This window comes from Salvelinus namaycush, chromosome 9 (assembly GCF_016432855.1).
Source record: "Salvelinus namaycush isolate Seneca chromosome 9, SaNama_1.0, whole genome shotgun sequence".
NCBI lineage: Eukaryota > Metazoa > Chordata > Actinopteri > Salmoniformes > Salmonidae > Salvelinus > Salvelinus namaycush.
In genome coordinates, this window is record NC_052315.1 from 26359282 (window position 1) to 26382524 (window position 23243).

A 23243-nucleotide genomic window follows, 5' to 3' on the forward strand; every position below is an offset into this window, starting at 1 on the left:
ACTTTATACACAGAAGATCTCCGCTAAACAAAATCCAGATGTTTATTTGTCTTTCTGTGACTACCGATAACTTTAAAGAGACTGACTACAAATACAAGGTTTCCAATTTCTTTGCAATTGTTACTAACAAGCGAAGGATAAAAATATGATTAAATGAAAACCGCGGTGTCTGTATTCGAATACAGATAGGCTACGTATACCAATATGCTGTTTTTAAATTATATTAAAATAAATGTCATGTTTATTCAATTTAGTTTTATTTAGCTATTTGTACGTTACTGTCTGTAATTTTTGCATCAATATATTTAATGATGTGGAACATGTGCGCAATGATGTGGCAAATCTTGATTTAGTGCATTATTATAGGGTAAGCATTAGAATAAGCTGCAGCAATATTTGTAGCCATAGGTGATATCTCTCTAGGAGCTGATCTGTAGGTAAGATTTGAAAGGGAGAATACTGATCCGAGAGCAGCGCTGCCTTTCTTGCGAGCGTATCAGAATCGACATATGCCTCAGACGCAATTAGTGAATGTTCTCTCTGCATGTTGTTTTGGTAACACATGTTACAGCTTCGGCTGTTGTACAAAATATGCATCATTAAAACACTCCTAAACCTAAATTCAATCGTAATCGGGAAACCGTAGGGGGGCTTGTCTGCTATAGGAAGATTGATCCTTGCAAACGTTCTTGCAAATAGTTCTGGGAATTTGGGGAAATTAGTTTGAACGATTGCAACTGCAGAGATCATTTATTAATAACAACTTAAATGAAAAACAGAAAATAAATTATACAATGTAAATAACTGTAAATATAAAAGTAAAATATAAAATGTACTTTTGTTCCTCTCCTTTTATGTTTAATTCTCATGTGATTTATCTTCATATCAAGGAGCAGAGCCTGCTGATGAGATGGGATGAAATGAGTGTCATGGACTTAAGGGAAAACCCCTTACATGCAGAGTGTTGGGTTACGGAGAATAAATCGGCAGGACCTCAGGGTCATAACTGTTCCCTGTCATTATGTTGACTCAATGAATGGAAACAATCCGGTTGGAAATAATCCAGAAAACCTTTGCATGGATGATCAGTATTATGAAATCCTCACAGAATGCTGTGTGGTACTTTCTGATCTCTGAGATCCTGAGGGAGAGGAAAATAAAGATCAATGGGAAAAGAGTGGTAAATAAAATCAGAGGGAAATAGGTTCAGTGGGACACAATGAGGAGAATTCATATAAAATATGTTCTGTGCACCCTGCTCATGCTGGGGCTACTCTGTCTGATGTTGTATGCCCATCAAGGCTTCACTTCCACCTGGGACACCTGGCACTTAAAGCAGGGCTGTACAAGCTCCCGCGCTCTTTTAGGGCCCCCACCAGAGAGCCATGTAACTAAACGGGTCCCTTCTACGCCCCCAGACAAGACAAAGTGCCAGTCTGCGCATCAGTCCCATTTTAAGTCTCAGACACATCCCAAGTCCAAACTTCAGTCTAAATCCAAACCTCAGGCCAAGACCAAATCTAAGTCAAAGAAAGATGAGGGGACAAAGGCTGTTCCGGTTTTACCCACACGGCCACCTTTTGACTTTGAGGGTTACCTGAAGGATAAGGACAACCGGGACTTCATACTGCTGATGGACCAGCTAGGGAAGTGCTCAGGCGAGCCCTACATGCTCATTGCTATCAAGTCAGTAGTGGCAGACTTTGAAAGGAGGCAGGTAGTGCGGCGCACCTGGGGAAGAGAGGGTGTGTTCCAGGATGGGCAGACAGTAAAGACTGTATTCCTCCTTGGTGTACCCAGGAACAAGACCGCCCTGCCTTTATGGGACCGGCTCCTTGCCTACGAGAGCCACACCTTTGGGGACATTCTCCTCTGGGACTTTGATGACACATTTTTCAACTTGACACTTAAAGAGACCCACTTCCTCCAGTGGGTGAATGACAGCTGCTCCAATGTCCAGTTCATCTTCAAAGGTGACGCTGATGTCTATGTGAATATAGAGAACATTCTGGAGATGGTGAAGGGTCAGAAGCCTGATAAGGACCTCTTTGTGGGTGACATCATCCACCATGCCCGCCCCATCCGCCGGCGCAGCAGCAAGTACTTTGTGCCTGAGTTTGTGTACGGCCAGACTATGTATCCGTCATATGTTGGAGGGGGAGGCTTTGTGATGTCCGGTCACACCGCCAGGCGGCTGAGTGAAGCTTGTCAGCAGGTAGAACTATTCCCTATCGACGATGTGTTCTTAGGCATGTGCTTACAGAGAATTGGAGTGAAACCGTCACACCATGAGGGTTTTCGTACATTTGGCATTGTGCGCCCCTCTGCTGCTCCCCACCTCCAGGTGTTTGACCCTTGTTTCTACAGGGAGTTGATGGTGGTACACAGCCTGACAGTGCCACAGATCTGGCTCATGTGGAACTTGCTGCATGACCCCCAACTGAGCTGTCACAGTGAACTGGCCCCCACCCTGTGGCCCTTCAAGTGGAGGGGCAAGGTACTCGGAACAACAGGACAGAAGGACTCAGAGACTACAGTGGAACAGGACTATGATGTTAAAGTGTTTGTAAAGCATTGAGGGGTTTGGTTTATGTTGATCAGAGGGACTACACTGTGAAAGCCATTGGGATATGGAAGCTGTGATTGAATGTTTGCTAGTTTATTTTGAGGCAATACAGTGGTTTTTGCTTAAAAGTTTACAGCCATTGTAAATGTACCCTTTTTCTAAGAAAAAATTCCTGTTATCTTTTTCATTAACATCCTGGATGTAAAACCAGTCTGTATACTGGTGGTAATGTTTAAAATATCCCTGCTCCATTTAGGTACAGTATGACTGAATCCATCTTTTTATTTTATTGCACAGAGCCTCAATAAGGTCAATATTGACTGAAGCATGTGCCAGGTTGATTTTGTGAAATTGAATGTACACTACAGTGTTGTCAATTATGAATCTTTGTGTGTGATAACACATCATATTACACCTGTACGTAGACTTGAAAGGGAAGTTAGGGGAGGCAAAGCTCAATGCATCACCTGTATAGGACACATCACTGCACTCTATACTCCTCTGTAAACTGGTCATCTCCGTACATCTGTCGCAAGACCCACTGGTTGATGCTTATTTATAAAACCCTCTTAGGTCTCACTCCCCCCTATCTGAGATATCTACTGCAGCCCTCATCCTCCACATACAACACCCGTTCTACCAGTCACATTCTGTTAAAGGTCCCCAAAGCAAATACATCCCTGGTTCGCTCCTCTTTTCAGTTCGCTGCAGCTAGCGACAGGAACGAGCTGCAACAAACACTCAAACTGGACAGTTTTATCTCAATCTCATCATTCAAAGACTCAATCATGGACACTCTTTCTGACAGTTGTGGCTGCTTTACGTGATGTAATGTTGTCTCTACCTTCTTGCCCTTTGTGCTGTTATCTGTACCCAATAATGTTTGTACCATGTTGTTATGTTGTGTTGCTACCATGCTGTGTTGTCATGTGTTGCTGCCTTGCTATGTTGTCTTAGGTCTCTATGTAGTGTTGTGTGTTTTGTCCTATATTTATATTGTATTTATTTATTTGTTTAAATCCCAGGCCCCCGTCCCCGCAGGAGGCCTTTTGCCTTTTGGTAGGCCGTCATTGTAAATAAGAATTTGTTCTTAACTGACTTGCCTAGTTAAATAAAGGTTAAATAAAAAAAGAATAACTATAGCTGTGGTAGGAAGTCCCCAAGGGACCTCATTATATAGTTCCACACTCTGGGGGAACTTTCCTAGAAATGTTCCCGCAGAGGTATGAACACAAAGAAACAGTTCACACCTTCATCAATGTTATGTGCACAGCACCTCTTTTTTTTAGTTCATAATTAGACACACTGAACACGACAATTACCAAGCAACAAACCAAAGGTCAGAGTAAAGCCTGAACATGAGTGGGTGGTGTGCTATCATTTACAATTCTTCTGATAATCTGAAATCATACAGGGTGTTCCTTTTTAAACTTGTATGTTCAGCTATACATCCAACTGTAGTCCAAATGCTTTCTTTACACTACATGCTGTTGATATGAAAATAGAAAGCAATCTGTTAACATGAAATTGTCCCTGGTGGAAAAACTGTGCATGTACTGCTTTTTCTTGCTCTTAATAAATAAATAAAACAAAACTTTTTTTGTCATATTTATTACATCCATTTGTTCACATCCTTTTTGTACACACGGTAACAGGATTATTTTTAATTAACAGAATTCATAATGAGCAGTGTTATAAAATTATAAATGTTGAGTTTCAGTAGATTTAATGAGCTCATCTAAATTTATCACAGCAATCTTGCATCGTTTCAGTCGGAAGCATTGTGCAAGCTTTAAGCAGACCGTTCTGATTCACCGCAGTAATGGTTATTGCTTTCTATGACATGCTTGATAATGTTGATCTATACATGTTCTTTATTGTACAGAAGTAAAGGTATCCAAAATATAAAAGACCACATTCCAATGAATTTGATTCACAAGTTTAATTAAGGATAATTCCCATTTCCAGAAATGGGTTAACTGTACTGAATCCACCAAAAATAATTACTTTAGGGGAGGAGGATAACACACAATATAAAGGGAGACAATACATAGAATTAATACAAGTATTACACTAAACGGAAGTTGTCCATTTCTAATTCATCTTAAGGACAACGATTCATTCATTCGAATGGAAAAATAGGATTACCTCAGAGGAAATAAAATAGCTAAAACCAACTGATGAAAATTAAGCATTCACTTGCTCCTGGCATTAAAAAAATATCTGATATGTCCACCTGAGATTGGGCAAGCACAGCCCAGCACACTAGCTACTCACTCTCAGCAGTAACATTCCAGAAACCTCACCAAAACATTGGTGGTGTTGCATTTGTTTTCTCGCTCAAAGCTGAGTGTGCATTGTATTTGAATTCCAACACAACCAGTCTGTGTATCCATCTCAGGTCATGAAGGGCTGGCCAGTGGGTGCTCAAACTGATGTTATAACCATTGTCTTGCTGTGAGATGTTCAGAGTGATATACAAGTTTCTGTGTCCAGCAACAATAACATAAGACCAGACAAAACAATGTATTGTGTACTGTGCAAATCTTCCAATCAGAATACCAGGGGGATATGTGATGAGGATGACAGCGATGCCCTTCATGACTGAGCTCAGGACCTCTACATAAAGGGCTCTCTTCAATCCGTATTGAGAAAGTTGAGTTACAGCGTAATTGAAAATTAATTACCTTTACATTTATCGTGCTAGTTGTAACACTTCAGCGATACAGATTGAATAGTGACCCAAGTCTTTAATCTACTCTTTACTGTTATGTTTTCTGGAGCAAGAGGACAATGATGACTATGGGTGACAGTCAGCCAACCATGTTAACTTTTCATGCTCAAGTCATACACAATGCAGTTCTATAGCCTAGTTTAATTTACAGAGAGAAGTCAAGACAGGCTTGGTGGGAGATGAGGCACAATGTTAACAAGCCATTCTACCTTTTCCTTTTCTTATTTTTTTTTTTTAATTCAACTTGCACAAAGCAAGGGATAAAATTAAAAACAACAGTACAGGGTTTTTTTTTCATCGCAACTCATGAAACAAGTCAACGTAACAGAATGAACAATGCCCATGTAATAAGCCTGCATCACACGCTGTAAAGCTGAGGCCTGGAGGGCTGGTCTGACTGGGGCTGACATGATGGCAGATAGATACACAAGATGGGAGGAGGACACACACTTAAAAGCCTCAGTCACACCTCTGATCTAGCACCAGAACATTATCAACCCACTGTAACACTGATCACACACACATCCAGGGGTTCTAAACATCATAGACTGTACAGGGCTCCCTTCCCTATCCAACAGTAACCCCTCCTTGTCTCAGCTTTAGCCCATCTTCAGCATCTGTCTCTAGTACTAAGTGGTTATTAAAGCTGAACTAGAGAGATGAATGAACCCTCCAGGCCCAGGGCTTAGGAGCGCCACTGTTCTCTCCACTAGGGAGAGAGAGACATCAAACAGAATTCCTAAGTAATACAAGTGTCACGTCTGTTGTGTGCTGACCTTAAAACAATTCAGACCCACATTGTACCATTATCTTAAAATGACAAAAAAAAAGAGCACACTATTTACAAATCTGTACAAACACCAGAAGAGACTGCTGCTGCACATAGTCCCAAATCTACCTGCTAAACATAGGGAGAAGTCTCAGGAGACTAAAAACTGAATGATAAAATATCTGCATTAAAAAGCACAAATAATAGTACTTGGGAGAGATTAAGATTATGGGTCAGGGGCCTACAATAAAAAAATATATTGTTTAGGAGGGAATGTCTGCTCTTCTGAGCAAAAGGTCAAATTTTTACAAACTAAAATGTCTGGATAACTTAAAACATCCTGAACCATCTTTGGCAAAACCTTTGGCAATTTAACACTTTTTTTTAATTAAGAATGATAGCAATGATGAAGTAAATCTGAGGGATTCATTTAGGTATCTCCTGTGAAGAGAGAGAGAGATGGAGGGGGAAAGAGAGAAATCATGAGATAGCATGGGGAGGAAGACAGGGGTAGCAGTGGACAGTGGAGGGGATAGTGTACATGTGGAAGGAAAGGAAATCAGTCACGGGATAGAGGAGCTGGAGCCTTTCCTCTGCCATCACTAATAGAAATAAAATGCACAATACTCCTCATTGGATAGGAAACAACAAGAAAGTAAATAGGGTGTATCTTAGTGCAAATGTTCAAATGTTTCCATCGGTCCTGGCAAATAAACACAAAACAAACTAACTAACTACAAATGCAGTTAGTGATTTACGGCCTTGCAATAGGAGGTGGCTTATGCTGAGGACTTGTTCGTGGCATGAGTGTATGAACGTGTGTGTGGTGTATGTGGACCAGTATACGTGTGTCTGTGTTTGATCATATGCCAAGACAGTTCCCCCTCAAAGCATGCAGAGCACTAGGACCCTCCATGGGGAGGCCAGTTTGTGCTTGTCATCTTTTACCACTCTCCTTTTAAAAACAACAACTTCTCTATTCATGCAATTGTTTGTGTCTGTGTGCATGCACGTTTGTTTCTGTAACTGTCTGTGCATGTAATGGTGTACTTGTTATGCTAGTGCTGCAGATATGAGATGAGCCTGCATCCATATGCATGTGTATTAACCAGTAACATGAACATATAGTGGCGAAAGGATTGAAATGCTTTTGGTATCAGTTTCTGATATATGTGTGCATGTCAAGCATGTATTAAGTCATTTTAAAAACTGTAACATGCACGCAGGTGCTCATTTGTGTATGCAGGTGAGCATGTGTTTGTGCACGCCGGCATACAAATGTGCATTGATGAAACACATCTAATGGGTGTTTTGATGATGAAGACCATTGGGACAGGGTGAGTCAGAGGTGGGAGGGGGGTGGGATGAAGGCTGACGTAAGGCTCCTAGCAGGCCTCTGGATGAGGTGCCCGTCACCGTGGGGCAGATGGGTCCAGAGGAGCTCCTCTCTGGTGTGAACATGGCAGTGGGTGAGAGATTGAGTGAGACAGAGTACACTGCTCTTATCAGCCTAGGGATGCTGTGGCGTGGACTGGAGGAGGGGAGAGACAGGTTTGGCAGTAGGACGCTGTTCAGTGGGCGCTGGCCTCGGCTCGGGCCCGGCTGCTGGGTCTGGGGGCACCGTACAGAGTCACTGAAGCTATGTGGTTGTTCTGCATCACCTGGGACGACACGTTTGCACAGTTAGGACACAGAGTTTACATACAGGCCTTTGTACTACTCAACCTAATGCCATCATCACTCACGACTCAGGAGACACACCAAGTTCTTACCTCAAAGATCATTCGCTGTAGTCCAAAACAGAACGTAGAGCCGAAGGGATTGGTATTATTTGCCGAGGATGACCTGTGAAACAGAAAAAATGAACACCTTTTTGGTAACTGCAGAGCCAGCAGTCAGTTGTAGAGTGAAAACACTTCATCGGAAAGTAGTCATGTAAATTCTAACCCAGGCATCTCTTACCTGTGGAGCACGACAGGCTTCTCCATGGGGTGTCCAAGAAGCTCCTGAACCTGATCCCACTAAGGGAGACACAACCATAGTCAGTCAGGAGAACACAACCTTCTCTGAAGTCACAAATACCTATAAAGTTAAAACATAGTTGCTTGTGTGGTGTTTTTCACAACTCTTTATAAAAAATATACAGTATGTTGTAGGAAAACATTCAGTTAGGCAAAGACTGAGCAGGTCAGGCATGTCTGACCTTGCTGTAGGTAGTGAGGATGCAGTCCTCCCACTGAGCATCAGCAGCTTCTGAAAGGCACAGACAGGATTACATGAGGAGACTTGACAGAGGTCAGAGAGGAGACAGGCAGAGTGCAAAAGGAGCACCAAAAAACGCAGGAAATACAATACAAAAGCTGATTAGAAACTCACCTTTCTTAATGACAAGTGGAATCTTGAAATCGCATCGATGATATCTAGTATTGAGAGATTTAACATGTTACTGAGTGGGGAGCACTGCAGTCCTGCGACTACATTACTTCAACCACTAAAGAGTTAACAGCCTCTTATGGCTCTACTGCAAATCATTAATTCAAATTAATCATATGTCTGAACATTGTATATTTGAGCCAAGGGCCAATAAAGTGCCAGTCTTAACTGAGGCAGAGAGACTTACATGTTGAAATTGTAATGACCAGGGAAGTTGGTATGAAGGACAAACTTCTTCACCAGGTGTGTGGTGGAATCAAAGAGTATGTCCTGGAACGACAGGAAGAGGGAACAATCAGAGGTCAAAACTGTACATTGAGCTTTAATGTCAACATAAAAAAGACAAGCCCTCTTTTTACCCACCCCCCATATAACACCAAGACCTACCACCCCCAGGGTGAAGTAGTTGAAGAAGTAGTCATTGCATTTGGACGGGACCTGCTTGTGAGGCGACGGAGAGTGGATCTTCATCTGAAACAGGAAACCAAAACATGAAGAGAGCTTGTTTATAAACAGAGAGGGTCATATCAACTGAGAGCAGCAAGTCAAGTATGAGAAAAGGGGGTCAGGGTAAAAGAGGGAGACAGGGAAGAGAGTTAAGGGCCATACCTTGTCCTCTGACTTGTAGAAGACCTTGTGTGGCGAGCCCAGAGCGCTTAGCACATCTTGACAGGAGTCTCCAAAGTAGATGTTCCTCTCCACAGCACGCACCTTGGCATCAGCCATCACCCCCGGCCCGCAGCCTGACAACAGGACACAAGTACACTCATTATCCAAGCTGAATATGACCTGATGTTGCAAAACTGTTGGAGCACATCATTTCATTACGAATGCATATAATACATCAAACCAGAGACAACAAAAACAGCTGGTCAAAAGACACACGTCTAAACACTGGATGAGGGATTTCAAGAGACTTTCAGATGACTTACATATTTTGATAGCCCTCTTCCCATCTACTAAAGGGCGTAGAGTACAAGTACATAGTGTACATGGCTCCTCCTGTAGGTTATTTGTTTAGCTCAGCCTCTCCAGGGGAGGGGCCTGTCAGAGGTGATATTTGGTGATGAGATCAGCAGGGCTTTACATATGGACTGGAGAGAGCATGGAACGTGATGGAACTGAGGGACTTGCAGGAAAGCACTATTCTGTAGCTCCAGCAGGAGGCTCTATTACAGTCCTAACAACAGAGCTGGAGGAAGGAATTAATTAAAGGAAGGGAGAGAAGACTAGCCTGATCCAATTAGAATTGTGGATGGATTGAGCTACGGGAAGAGAACACCTACGTCCTCCAGTCCCGTCAGTGGCATGTGTTCAGAGAGCCTCAAAATTAATATCAACCTGAACAGAATAAGCTTCAATTACACAGTTCTGATGGTGTTGTACTCATAGACATGAGTGGGTTGAGATGTCCCTTTGCTATGTACCTGCAGTGAGGATGCGAAGTCTCAGACCAAGTGGTCCCGCACCATTCTTCAGCACGTCCACACACTCTGCATACACGTTGCCAAGGAAACAGGCAAGGGGCATCACTGGAGCCCTGAGGAGCGACAGAGTGAGTCACAGTCATGTTTTTTTCTGCAATCCAAGATCACACATCTCGCAATACTTTTAAACCTAACCATATTCAAAGGAGAAGATGGTGTTAGTTGAAGCATTTCCATTGGAGTAAACAAGCTCACCAAACACACAGTATCTTCCCCTTCACCTTATACTCCACCTGCTTCCTCCATCTCCCCATAAACTTGCCATGCTCAACCATTATTCCAGGTGTGCTTGTGAATACATTATGTTCTTACTTGGTATCCTGTAGGTTGTTCCCAGTATAGATGTACATCCGTTTCACTGTGGCCCCGTGCGGAATCTGCAGGGAGGCCAAGCCATGGGCAAAGTTAGGCTGTCAAAGCAAAACAACTGGGAGTAGATTGGCGTGTGCATTTCAACAGCTCACATTCAACATATAGAGACACAAGCACTCACATCAACAGCTTTATACTGTAGCAATGCATTTTCACAAAAAAATACATACTAAGCAATTTTTTGGCCGATTTTTTTTGTATTTCCAGCATTATCAAACGCTTCAAAACCAAATACTCATGCATCACACAGCTCTATTGGTGATGTAGCAATTAGTTTGTTAATTCCCATGTGGTCAAAATGAGGCACAGGGGTTTTCATTATCTAACAAATAATCCAAGCCAAAAAGACTAGTACTTTATCTGGTTAACAAGGTCTATTAGAGGTTGTTAGCCAGGTAAAGTAAATTTGAAAAAATAGATGAGGGGAACAAGAAGAGCAAGTTACGGAATACATTTGCAGTGTGGAGATACTATATGTCAAACAGGGTTTATAAGGCAATTATAAAGCCAGTCAGATAAAAACAGCATACTAGGGATAAATATAACAGGAACAGGTAATAGTCTCACCTCATACTTGGGAGCTTCATTCCATGAGTCAAGCTGGAAGGAGAAGGAGAGTCCCCGAAAGTTCAAGTGGAACAGTTGCTCTGCAGCATTGTATACTGTGGAGTGAGGAAAACATGGTCAAACACAAGAAGCCTACCTTGCAGCATTCTACAGTACTATCAATAAGAAACAAAGTTGTATCTGCTGATTGGTGAGGTGAGTGTCTTTCCCTTACCTCCAGGGTGTGTGGCGCCAAAGGACTGGTCAATCTGCTCTATAGTGGGTGCTATAGCCTGAGTGTTGAAATGTACTCCACTGCAAGACAATGACACCATTTAGGCTTAGATACTATTACAATATATTACCAAAAGTATGTGGACACCTGCTCATCGAACATCTCATTCCAAAATCATGGGCATTAATATGGAGTTGGTCCCCCCTTTGCTGCTATAACAGCCTCCACTCTAACAGCCTCCAAGGCTTTCCACTAAATATTGGAACATTGCTGTGGGGACTTGCTTCCATTCAGCCACAACAGCATTAGTGAGGTCGGGCACTGATGTTGGGTGATTAGGCCTGGCTCGAAGTTGGCGTTCCAATTCATCCCAAAGGTGTTTGATGGAGTTAAGGTCAGGGCTCTGTGCAGGCCAGTCAAGTTCTTCCACACCGATCTCAACAAACCATTTCTGTATGGACCTCGCTTTGTGCACGGGGGCATTGTCATGCTGAAACAGGAAAGGGCCTTCCCAAACTGTTGCCACAAAGTTGGAAGCACAGAATTGTCTAGAATGTCACTGTATGCTGTAGCATTTAGATTTCCCTTCACTGGAACTAAGTGGCCTAGCCCGAACCAGGTAGGGCAGGTAGCGTTCTTCTGGCATCCGCCAAATACAGATTCATCTTTCGGACTGCCAGTTGGTGAAGCGTGATTCATCACGCCAAAGAACGAATTTCCACTGCTCCAAAGTCCAATGGCGGTGAGTTTTACACCACTCCAGCCGACGCTTGGCATTGTGATCTTAGGCTTGTGTGCTTCCAGAGGCAGTTTGGAACTCAATAGTGAGTGTTGCAACCGAGGACCGACGATTTTTATGCACTACGCGCTTCAGCACTCGGCGGTCCCACTCTTGTGAGCTTGTGTGGCCTACCACTTCGCAGCTGAGCCGTTGTGGCTCCTATTTCCACTTCACAATAACAGCACTTACAGTTGACCGAGGCAGCTCTAGCAGGGCAGAAATCTGACAGACTGACTTGTTGGAAAGGTGGCATTCTATGACAGTGCCACATTGAAAGACACTGAGCTCTTCCATTCTACTGCCAAAGTGTTTCTATGGAGATTGCATGTCTGTGTGCTAGAATTTATACACCTGTCAGCAACGGGTGTGGCTGAAATAGCCGAGTCCACTCATTTGAAGTGCCACTAATTTGAAGGGATGTCCACATACTTTTGTATATATAGTGTATATGTAGTAGCAAAGTCCCACATCCAACATAAGATGAACAATGTGCAAAACAAACTATTCTCACTAAGTAAAACAAACAATTCCAGTCTGACAAATTCCCACCTTGCTCACATATACATTTGTTAATACTCACACAGGTATTCACATTAGGAACAGATGATCACTCACCAGTATTTCAATTTCACTTTGCTCAAGTCGTATACTTCAATCACCTAAACATTACAGCAACAAGAGACGTGATTAGTGTTCAACATACAGTGTTTACTGAATGAAGTCTAAAGTCATGACCCACGAGCGCACCTCTCCCTCACCTTCAGTCTCTGGTTACAGGCATCAAACAGCAGTTTAATTCCATCCTGAGTCAAGTTGAGTATGAGGTCATGACTGAGTGGCGTCTAGAAACACAGAAAGATAACATGTAATTAACATGTAATTACAGGGAACAGTCAATCAAGAATCTGTCACATTAATCTGACAGCCCACACCCTACATCATATCAAAGAGCAGTCATCTCATCTCTTACTTGTTCACTGTAGAGAACCTGGACATTCTTGATGATGCGGCAGTGTTTCTGTAAAATGGATATGGCCTGGGCCAATGGCATCCCTGTGACAAAAAGATGGAAAAGATTAGAGATAGATTTAGTCCGCATTTACAAATTACAAACAAATATGAAAAATAACAGACAGGGAAAAGATTTAGGGTGTGTGGTCGGATGAAGAATACCAAATAACCTATTATCTTCTGAGTCACTTACCTAATGCGAATTCCCATTGCTCATGTCCTAAAGATCTTTCAGGAACAACTTCCAGATCCAGCATTGGCAAGTAGGGAGAAGGATTTTCAACGAGGTTCTGTGCCTGTGCCAGAACTGGACCTTTCTTTAATATTAGACTGCCTGATCCTTCTCTTCTTAAATCACTCCTTTTCAATTGCACGGTTTCTACACAACATTAAGCTATTAACACAATAAAATAATACTTAATTCATAGGCATACACAATACGGGTTTACATAAAACACCCTGAAATATAGTGACAGTGGGACAAATGACACCTTCTAGGGGCCAAGACACTCCAAAACTTAGTTACGGCACACTGCTGTTACCATACTTTTGGACCAGCGATCCTTGCTGACAACGTTGGCATACAGGAATTGCGCAACAAACTTGCTTAATTACACACAAAGCTTACTGATAATTACAGGTTGGTGGCTGACATATAACTCTACCAACAGGTCGCAGTTGAGCTAACTGAGTGATGTGCAAATGACGATCACACCACAACTAGCTAGCTAGCTAGTCTGAAATCGTTCCACACTCGTCACTATCTAAACAGCTCTGTTGTCTCGCTTCTGATTAGACAACTCAGCAGCTTGACAACAATTATCTGCGACTTGTAGCTATGCTAGCTAGGTCTCCTGTATAGTTATTGTAATCAAAATCCACGCACAATTATAAATAAATATAAAACGATGTTCAAAAAGAAGAAACCAAATACTGCAATTCTGTCTGACAAAACAAAAACAAAGAACGTCTCAAACCCGTTGACTGACGTTACGTTGCTGTTTTCTTTATTCCCGAGGATTCAACAGCAATCTAGCTAGCTATGAATTGAAATTGTAACAGTGAGTCACTTAGCTAATTTTCATAACATCACTAATAATTAAATGTCCATCGAATTCCTTTTTTCGTTTGTTGTGTCTTTATCGTGAATTGAAGAGAAAGGAATATAAACACTTCACAAACAACGGCAACTTCCAACAAAACACCACCACTATCAGCTGATTATTCAACTTCCTGTGTGTCGTGAAGAAACAGCCACTTCCTGGTCAGCTGACCAACATATTTCTTCAAAATTCTCGCTTATCATGTTTAAATTATAGGCTATAATATCTATGTGAACATGTCTATGTTTGCACATTTCTATAACTAGTGCAATTAACAATAATAATTTCTAATCAAACTGTATGCTAATCAAAAACTTGTCTATGGCCAGGCTATGTACATTGTACAATTTAAGTACTATTCATTAATATTCAGATACAGTATAAAACTAAACTATTTGACTTAAATGCTTATTATGCCGACTTCAATGAGCATACAGGTGTAGCCTATTCATGGTGCACTGGTATCATGTTTGCTGGTTGTTTGCTGCATGGTTGTAAGATTGCCTGTTATGAGTGTCTGACTCAAGTGATGAGTTCTGTTTACCATCTCACGTGTTTACAAACTTCAGAGTCTTGTGACTGAACAATGCCATACTTGAAAGATTATCTGAGTTCAAGTTCGGAGCACACATAGACCTGGCTAGACCTGAGACTAGCAACTTGTTGACCATAGTAATTATTCATAGGATAAAATAACCTCAAAGAGAGGCAGACAGCCTTTAAATTTTAGACAGTCATAAAGTCAGTAATAAATGAGTGTTTCTGGAAATGGTGAATCTTAAAAAATGCACAAGACCTAGTAAAAGGTTTGTTACAAGTTTATTATGAAACACATCAAATTCAACACAAATTTAAATTGCCCCTTAACAAAACAAGCTAAACAAGCTAAACCATAAAACAGAAAGAAAGAAAACTAAATTCTTCAGTAAAATCTTAAAAGGTAGGCCATTAAACACAGAAATACACAGTTCTTCATAGCATAACCTGAACACAACAAAGGTCAACTTGTATCAATAACTTAAAACAAATAAGAAAATAAACATTTCTTTTATTTTTTAAAGTGAGCAAACTCGGAAATAGTCTCTGGTGTGTAACTTGCCTTAATGCCAGCATTAAGTGAAGGGTGAAGCTCAGACAGGGCTACAGCTAATTGGGACTCAGGGGAGTAGGCCTACACATGAAGGGAAAGATGAATTATATTGGAAATCCAGGCTGGGATTTGTCATAACTGCAGTGTTTTTTGGACATTCCTGACCTCATGCAAACATATCGTACTATCTAACCAACATTTCAATTAAATAAAGGTTCACAAAATTGCGAAGTAATAAATACCCAATATTTCTATTTGTTTTTGGTTGTAGCTGGAGGTAGGCCAGTTAGTTTCTGAGTGTCCAATACATTTTGTAATTCTATTCAAGAGCACTGACACTTTTATCAGGTACCCTATACACTGGAGTAGATATCAAACAAACCATTTGAAATAGAGCTCTCAGAAAATGGTGAAATACTGTACACATTGCATAAACATCACTGTGGAAGGTAGCGTAAACCTGTTCGTTCCTGCTACCTACATTGGTATGCTAACTTGAGGTGACACACCGTGCTTCTAAACCTGCATTGCTTGCTGTTTGGTGTTTTAGGCTGGGTTTCTGTACAGCACTTTGAGATATCAGCTGATGTAAGAAGGGCTTTATAAATACATTTGATTTGATTTGATTTGATACACTAAAGCAACAGGCTAAGACTATACACATTGTTTTAATGAGCTAGAAATGCAAAAGAACTGCATCATTACTGGGATGTAAAACATTATGCAAGTATGTGATATGAAAGTATTTAGGATAAAAACCTAAGAACATAATCCAAGGAAATACAATCACATGCAGTATGAAATTAGAACTTGATTCCCCAGCAAAGTGTGACAAACTCCTGCCTCTCCCACTGTCCACCTAAACCCCATTATTTCTGACCTGCACATCCACATCTTACAACTTGCTGTCTACCATTCATCCCTTTACAAAACATAGGCTATTTCCTCCACCTTTCCTCTTTATTCAAATTAAAGCAAATTAACTTTGAATAAAATACTGAGCTGATACATTACAAATGACTGGTGGAAAACCACCGGTACATTACTGCTGCTAGACTTGACCTTAGCTTTCTCCTTTAATTTCAAATATTGAGCCTCAGATTGTACAATCCATCACTGTTCAAACTGAATAACATACACACCTGTATTTCTGTGATTTATCTTACTTATTTTATCTCCTCACTGACTCTTTACCTATTTCATCCCAATATTTCATGACTGGTTGAAACAGTGTTGGATTGCAAGCCTTCTATCTCTTTTAAAGATTTTGCTCTTTCTTATCTCCAGTACAAACAACTTGGTAACACTTTATTTGGGTAGTCCCAAGTAGATGGTTCGTAGATGTTCAATAACTGTCAACAACATTTCAACTAACTATCCACTAACCCCAACCCTAGCCCTAACCTTAACCCTAACCCTTATTTTAAATTCTAAACCTAAACCTAACCCTAACTTTAACCATAACTTTAGCAAGCAGTTCCTTATCATCAGATAGCTTGTTGAACGTATGACCATCTGTATATCATCTATACGGGACTATCCAAATAAAGTGTGACCACCAACTTTATATGAATAAACCGTTACAACTATTCCGCTAGGGGAAGAGAAAGAAACACTGACAACAGCTAAATAATTGATCAAACTCAAGGATATTCAGATAACCTGAAACATACGAAACAAAACTGTTGGGTATGTTAGTGAGACAATGTTGCTGTGCCTTTGCATCATTTTCTGGGAGAAATTTACTGCTTAGACGTTATAAACCCTGCTCTGGATGAAACGTGAAATAAAGAGAATAATAAAAATAAAAAAACAATGCAGAGGAGAAAGACTATTTGCCTCAATTTACAGAGAGTGAGCTCAGCACTGACCTCATTGTGTGCTCTGTGCTGCTAGTCTCATGTTCAAAGACTGTTACAATAACATTAAAGAGGAGACAGGAAGACAGAAAGTGCCTCTTTGTAAAAGTAACTTTTCTAGAACACAACTTTCTATATTCTACTAACATCCCATACGAAAGTCGAAAGACTGACAAATACAGTATGTATATAGAGAAAAGAAATACAAAAAGTAAACATCATGACTTTCAAACAAAACATGAATAAAATAATAACAAATACAATTTCATTAAAATAGTGCTATAATAGGATAAGAGATAGCTTTTAGGCAATCGTTTACAGTCCTTTATAAATACAAAATAAATAGGTGATTGAATGGTAACTACTTGTACTTGATGGTAGGCCTACTTCCAAACTACCTGATGGAAGTTGATACTCAATAAATAATCATCAAAACTTGAAAAACAAAAATGAATGTATGCTCAGTGCTCCTCAGGTGCTCCTTGAAAACAAACTTTCTGGGAAATAATAAGGTAGATGGAAACAGACATTTGGATTCATTAGAAATACAGTATATCAATTTAGAAATAAGTTATTATTTAAGAACAAATATGTTCCATTTAATAATCACCCAGTCATTTCCTATTTATAAAGCATTGTAAATGAAAGTGCCTCCAAAATATTTTGCATAGGGGGACAAAAGAAAACATAGATAGGCGCTCCATGCATACAGAAGGCGAAGTGGGGACTAAACTGAATGTATCACATAGTGCAAAACCCCGCAGAAGACAACGAGGTTTGGGTCGATCCCCTTAACCCACACTTTAAAACTAAAAGGAATCCCACCCCACCCCACCCCCAAATCCCCAGCAATGTGGACTTTGGTCTCTCCAGTTAACAGCTTGATGTCAGGGTGTGAGACTGGCATAGTACGATGGACAGATCACCCTGACCCACTCCCTGTGTCTTGCTGGCCTCTAGCGCATCTTGTGATCATCAGCGTTGTTACCCATGTTGGTGCCAGGGCTGGGGTCCTGCTGTCGCCTGGGCTGTGTCAGAGGGGGGGGGAGAACAGATTTGATACAGCCAAAAATACCATAATGAGTGTGTGTGTGTGTGTAATGTGTTGAAAGTGGCCTCAGATGGGGCACCAATGAGTGCAGTACATTCAGCAGAGGGCACCAGAGAGTTTCCAGCTGAGGCTAAGGGGGGGGAGTCATCAACATTACACGCTTTAAAAATAAAAAATGACTTGTCTGCCTGTCACAGATACATATGTTTATGCGTCTACTTCTAAATCTCTCCCAACATAGATATATGTAAGACAGACAGACAGACAGACAGGCAGACAGACAGACAGAGGGAGAAAGCAGACGCTGGTACAAGTCTCTGAGCTGAAATGGCATGTAGTCGTCATCCAAATGACTCACCATAATAGCTTCTTTTAAACCTGGTCTGGTTCAGTCTACTACTCTAATCCTAAATGAGACACTGACGCTCATCCATTCTTCCTCTTCAGAATCATAAACGGAAATAGTGTCTTCAAAACAATTAATAATATATATTATACCGTAGTTAGTTATTACTGCAATATTGTCAATTTATGAAGATTTTATGAACTGGCCGATCACAGTGTTACTAGGTTGTTGGAGAGTGATTTCGAAAACAACCACATGCACGCACGCACGCACGTACGCACGCACGCACGCACGCACACGCATACACATGTGCGCTGCTCCCTTAGTTAAAAAATGAAGGAAAATAAATATTTGAAGTGTCCTTGAGTCAGAGGAAAGAACGTCTATGTAAAGGTTCCCCCTTCAGCCAAAACACACCAGTTACAGTTGGGTAATGGTTGATGAAAAAAGGCTTTCTCACACCACACACAATGTAATGTGAACTGGACCAACTTCCAAAACGAAAATAAATAAAAAATCAGGAAAGGTCACACTTTTTTACAATGATCTGAAACTTGGACTCAATACATAATAATATACTGTATAAAGTGCAACTACAGACAAAGGAATATTATTTTGATGATACACATTACAGTAAGCCTCAACCCTGGGTGGAGTGCTACCGTAATTACAGGAAAGGGAGAGTATTAATCCTCTAATTCCACCTGCAGAATGGGGCTCTGGGCTGATAAAAAATGTAATATTTATTCTTCATCCATCTCATCTTCCTCAATCATCTAGATGGCTATCACTGTCCTGTCCTGTATCGCTCCTACACACATGAGCACACATGCACGCACACACACAGACACCAAGAAAAACACAAAACCTGAACAAAGAACATGAAAAAACACGCAAAGGCCACACAACATGGGAATTACCCATATATGCTTTACTTAGACACACATACTCAAAGCTGACACTGACAACCTTGCTAGAGAAGAGCTGTGATTTTGGAACTAAATGACAGGTTTCTAACCCTTTAGAGGCCTCCTAGCTCCCACTTTATGGCATACTGTCATTGTGCTGCTGGCCTTTATTGAGTTATGGTGGACTGAGTATAGGATCACAAGTTCAGACCACAGAAATGTAATGGTTGAATGTCCTCTAGAGCCAGGCGCCCACATCACATAAAAACAGGGTCCTGTGCTGTCCAAATGCAAATATTATCTTTCATCTAAAATAAAACCAACAATATCAGCTTCCTCCCTCCTTGAGAGGACACCAGAGCAGGGGGATTCAACAATTAGAGAATTTGCTAAATGCTACAGTCCAATCAGAAAATTCTGAATCAGAGCAGTTCAGGAGATGACTTTCTGCTATTTCAACATAACTTGGATGGAAAAAAACGTGAAGAAAATGATTATGGGGTTTCATTTTTCCACCACAGTCAGTATTTGAGAATGAAAGGCATGGAAAGGGTTTAGTTAGTTGGAAGATGTGTCATACAGTGACTACATGCACACCTTCCACACAATCCTGTTTGAGACTATCTCCTCTAGGCTCCATGTCAGAGACGTCCATTTTCCTTTTTATTTGACCAATAATACCTCCATGGCTTATTGATTTTCAGAAGAAAGGAGTCCATTCTTCCTGAGGGAGCTTGAGGGTATGTTACTGAGTGAGGAAATACTAGACGTGAACATGAAAGCACTACTTCAGATGCTCTCCCCCTCCCTCCCTCTCTCCCTCTCTCTCCCTCTCTTCAGAATCATGTGCTGCCAAGCTGTGGCAGATATGTCCCAGCAGGCCTTGCAGCGGACTCCTCCGGCAGCAGGGTGAGGGTGGGTGGTGTGTGTGTAAGGAGGTCTGTTCTCCATTAGGCACTGGGGGGAGAGTGTGTGTGGGGGGTCTGTCTTCCAGCTTATACCCTGGTAGGATTTCCTGGCCTGCACACATCATACTATCATAAAATCAGAAAATGCATTTAAAAAATCCAGAAACCATATTCATATGACTGACCATGAGATTTTGGGGAATGAGAGAGAAGGAACCCACATTATCACTAAGCATTCATTACAACAGTGTGTTAACTCAACAAATACTGTTGACATGTAACTTTCTCTCTCTCTCTCTTCACTCACTCATTCAGTCTCTCTATTTCTTCACACGCAGGCACTAAAACAGGCAGACTCAGATACTTTAAATTGTTCACATACATGCACATGCTCTCGTGTTGATTCACAAACACACAGACACCTCACTACGCACACAAACACACTCACACATCCAACACACACATACCACACACAGGGTTTAGTGCATGACAGAGTGATATTGAAAAGCAAAGAAGACAGACCCTAGTCCTTGAATGCCATCAGTCCCAGATTTTTGATGCCACAGGGTCCTAAAAAAACACAATTTCGTTTTCATCTTAGGGGGGGTGCATTTAGGATCAATCTGAGAATAAATGAATACGTTTCTTTGTGTTCTTATTATGAATAGACTCTTCATGCACTAAACCTACTGTAGATACCATAACAAATACTTTTGAATAAAATACACACACACACACACACACACACACACACACACACACACACACACACACACACACACACACACACACACACACACACACACACACACACACACACACACACACACACGATAACTCAGACAAACACACAATAAGTTCAAGATTTGTGTTAGAGAGTAAAATATCTAAAACAATCCGGGTTATTCACACAACTGTCATGGTAATTTACAGCTACCTTAGGGGAAATTGGCAAGGGTTCTCATGGTAACAATCTCTCTACATATAGCACACAGGGGACACAAACAATCACAACCTTCCAACATCACATTTTTTTGTTAGCACTAATCATGTGACCATGGGGACATTCAGAATCTGTCAAACCACTAGCCCACCCCATCCCCAGTCTGTCCAATCTCGCTCACCTCCAGGTCCTCTCTGTGCGAGCGGTCCCTGTCCTCAAAGTCCCGGGTCCTCCTACGTGCATCCTCAAAGGCTGCTTGCGCCAGAGCATCCTCATGCTGAACACACACAGAGGGGGAGAGAGACACACAGTTTGTTTTGACCAGTGAGTGGTTGTTTTGGTTGTATATGTAGGGGCAGGGGCACAACATGTTAAGTTTAGTTCTAGTTAAGCAATTTAAAAGTAGTCCGTCTAGAGGTGTACTGTATGTAAATGTGTGTAAATATAGTAGCTAATTGTTATATCTAGTTGTGTGTATTGTGTTGGTGGTGCTTGGGGACCAGGGGTGTGATGAAAGATGTGCTACAGTACCTGTGCTCTCTCCTCATCGAACTCCAGACATCCCATCCCATCCAGGCGCAGCATGTCTATCCAGCCCTTCCAGATCACACACACTCCATTCAGGATCATAGGGGCCTTCAGGTACACCTGCAGACAGACCACACAGACACAACAACGCTCTGGCTCAAACATCTAGGAAAACATATACTACCAAATGAATGCACAGATCTGGGTACATTATTCAACACAGTCGTTGTGGCTCACTTTTAACCACTCAGATAAAAGTAGTAAGGTTTTCTCAAATAACAAAATAGAGGAAAGGGTCACTCAGTTCACTAGAGACACTTCTGTCTCTGTCTTCTCCCATTCCGTCTAAGACTTAGGGGAGGGGTAAGAGGGATGGGAGGGGTGCTGATTGGAATGAAAGAGAAAACCTCACTTGCGTCAGAGTGGCTCGTACAATAGGGGGTTTGAATTGTAAAACACATGCAACCCATTCTGAGCAAACAGAAAGAAAGGCCTATTGAAGATCCTCTTGAATCTAAACAAGGAAATGGTTCTCTAGTCCCACGTACAGGCATACATACACTAACATTCCACTTTTTCTCTCTTCCTGTCTCACCTCAGGCCCAGCCAAGGCCCAGCCTAGCTCACTGAGATGTTTTCTTCCTGCCATGTTGCTGTTTATTTATCAAGGCTGCTGTAGGATGGAGAGAGACAGAGAGACAGCAAACCAAGGCTCTCCTATGAGAAATCAGTAAATCCTGACTTTATTTATACAAATTAGTGTGTGTATATACATTAATGCCCTATCGCTAAGTATGTTTATATCCATATGAGACATGAGAGAAAGAGAGAGCGAAAGAGAGCGAGAAAGAGAGAGAGAGAGAGACAGCAAGAGAGAGGGGGAGAGAGCATGTACAGGACTCCATGGCAGTGTGAGACAGAGCGAGAGAGACAGAGAGAGAGAGACAGAGAGAGAGAGAGGGGGAGAGAGAGGGGGAGAGAGCATGTACAGGACTCCATGGCAGTGTGAGACAGAGAGAGAGAGACAGAGAGAGAGAGACAGAGAGAGAGGGGGGGGGGAGAGAGCATGTACAGGACTCCATGGCAGTGTGAGACAGAGAGAGAGAGACAGAGAGAGAGAGACAGAGAGAGAGAGGGGGGGGAGAGAGCATGTACAGGACTCCATGGCAGTGTGAGACAGAGAGAGAGAGACAGAGAGAGAGAGGGGGAGAGAGCATGTACAGGACTCCATGGCAGTGTGAGACAGAGAGAGAGAGACAGAGAGAGAGAGGGGGAGAGAGCATGTACAGGACTCCATGGCAGTGTGAGACAGAGAAAGGGGTATAGTATATGGTTGTCTGTTTGGCTCAGGGCCATAGAAATAACACATCCCTGAGGCTTTGGAATTCAGTTCCAGACAAAAGCGTGTAGTCTGTCAGTCTGTGTGTGATGTTTATTTCTGTAGCTGGGAGTATAGGGAAGGAGGAAGAGAGAGGGGACGGGCTTTGGCTATAAACACGCTATAAACACTCTTTCAGACACATACACACACGTAAACCTAATCACTCTGAAACCCAAACACCAATCCTAGCCA

The 23243-nt window shown here is 41.7% G+C and overlaps 3 protein-coding genes across 7 annotated transcripts in view; 1 reads left to right on the top strand and 2 right to left on the bottom strand.

The window, feature by feature from the left end:
* Nucleotides 1-279: 279 nt before the first annotated feature.
* Nucleotides 280-3109, top strand: LOC120053444 (UDP-GlcNAc:betaGal beta-1,3-N-acetylglucosaminyltransferase 9-like). Its single transcript, XM_039000568.1, has one exon. The coding sequence runs from the start codon at nucleotides 1220-1222 to the stop codon at nucleotides 2576-2578; it is 1359 nt and encodes a 452-aa protein (XP_038856496.1). The 5' UTR covers nucleotides 280-1219; the 3' UTR covers nucleotides 2579-3109.
* Nucleotides 3110-4417: 1308 nt separating this feature from the next.
* LOC120053903 (UPF0183 protein C16orf70 homolog) lies at nucleotides 4418-14154 on the bottom strand. Of its 2 annotated transcripts, none has more exons than XM_039001200.1 (16): nucleotides 13128-14154; nucleotides 12894-12976; nucleotides 12682-12765; nucleotides 12539-12582; nucleotides 11143-11222; nucleotides 10929-11023; nucleotides 10302-10366; nucleotides 9930-10042; nucleotides 9112-9245; nucleotides 8890-8973; nucleotides 8690-8772; nucleotides 8446-8489; nucleotides 8273-8322; nucleotides 8032-8090; nucleotides 7842-7914; nucleotides 4418-7730 (listed from the first exon to the last, which is right to left on the bottom strand). In XM_039001200.1, the coding sequence occupies exons 1-16, from the start codon at nucleotides 13189-13191 to the stop codon at nucleotides 7641-7643; spliced, it is 1245 nt and encodes a 414-aa protein (XP_038857128.1). In that variant the 5' UTR covers nucleotides 13192-14154; the 3' UTR covers nucleotides 4418-7640. The 2 variants fall into 2 exon arrangements, with proteins under 2 accessions (XP_038857128.1, XP_038857127.1); XM_039001199.1 differs by having other exon boundaries at nucleotides 10302-10399.
* A 3681-nt stretch (nucleotides 14155-17835) lies between these two features.
* cbfb (core-binding factor subunit beta) overlaps nucleotides 17836-23243 on the bottom strand; it is a 29798-nt gene continuing 24390 nt past the window's right edge. For 3 of the 4 annotated variants that reach the window (XM_039000571.1, XM_039000570.1, XM_039000569.1), the window contains 3 exons: nucleotides 21674-21790; nucleotides 21324-21419; nucleotides 17836-18014 (listed from right to left, as the gene is read on the bottom strand). In XM_039000571.1, the coding sequence (XP_038856499.1) occupies nucleotides 17943-18014; nucleotides 21324-21419; nucleotides 21674-21790 (285 nt within the window). In that variant the 3' untranslated portion in view covers nucleotides 17836-17942. Of the gene's footprint in view, nucleotides 18015-20721; nucleotides 20770-21323; nucleotides 21420-21673; nucleotides 21791-23243 lie in introns of all 4 variants that reach the window. The other variant, XM_039000572.1, reaches the window with a different exon arrangement.

What these genes read in the sequence shown, in the direction of transcription:
- LOC120053444 (XM_039000568.1), top strand. Translation starts at nt 1,220, where the DNA reads ATGAGGAGAATTCATATAAAATATGTTCTGTGCACCCTGCTCATGCTG.
- LOC120053903 (XM_039001199.1), bottom strand. Translation starts at nt 13,191, where the DNA reads ATGCTGGATCTGGAAGTTGTTCCTGAAAGATCTTTAGGACATGAGCAA. An exon ending in AAAGTGAAATTGAAATACTG is followed by an intron (nt 11,223 to 12,538) that starts GTGAGTGATCAT and finishes ATTGTCTTGCAG; the next exon opens with TGGAGTACATTTCAACACTC. An exon ending in ATGAAGCTCCCAAGTATGAG is followed by an intron (nt 10,400 to 10,928) that starts GTGAGACTATTA and finishes TTGCTTTGACAG; the next exon opens with CCTAACTTTGCCCATGGCTT.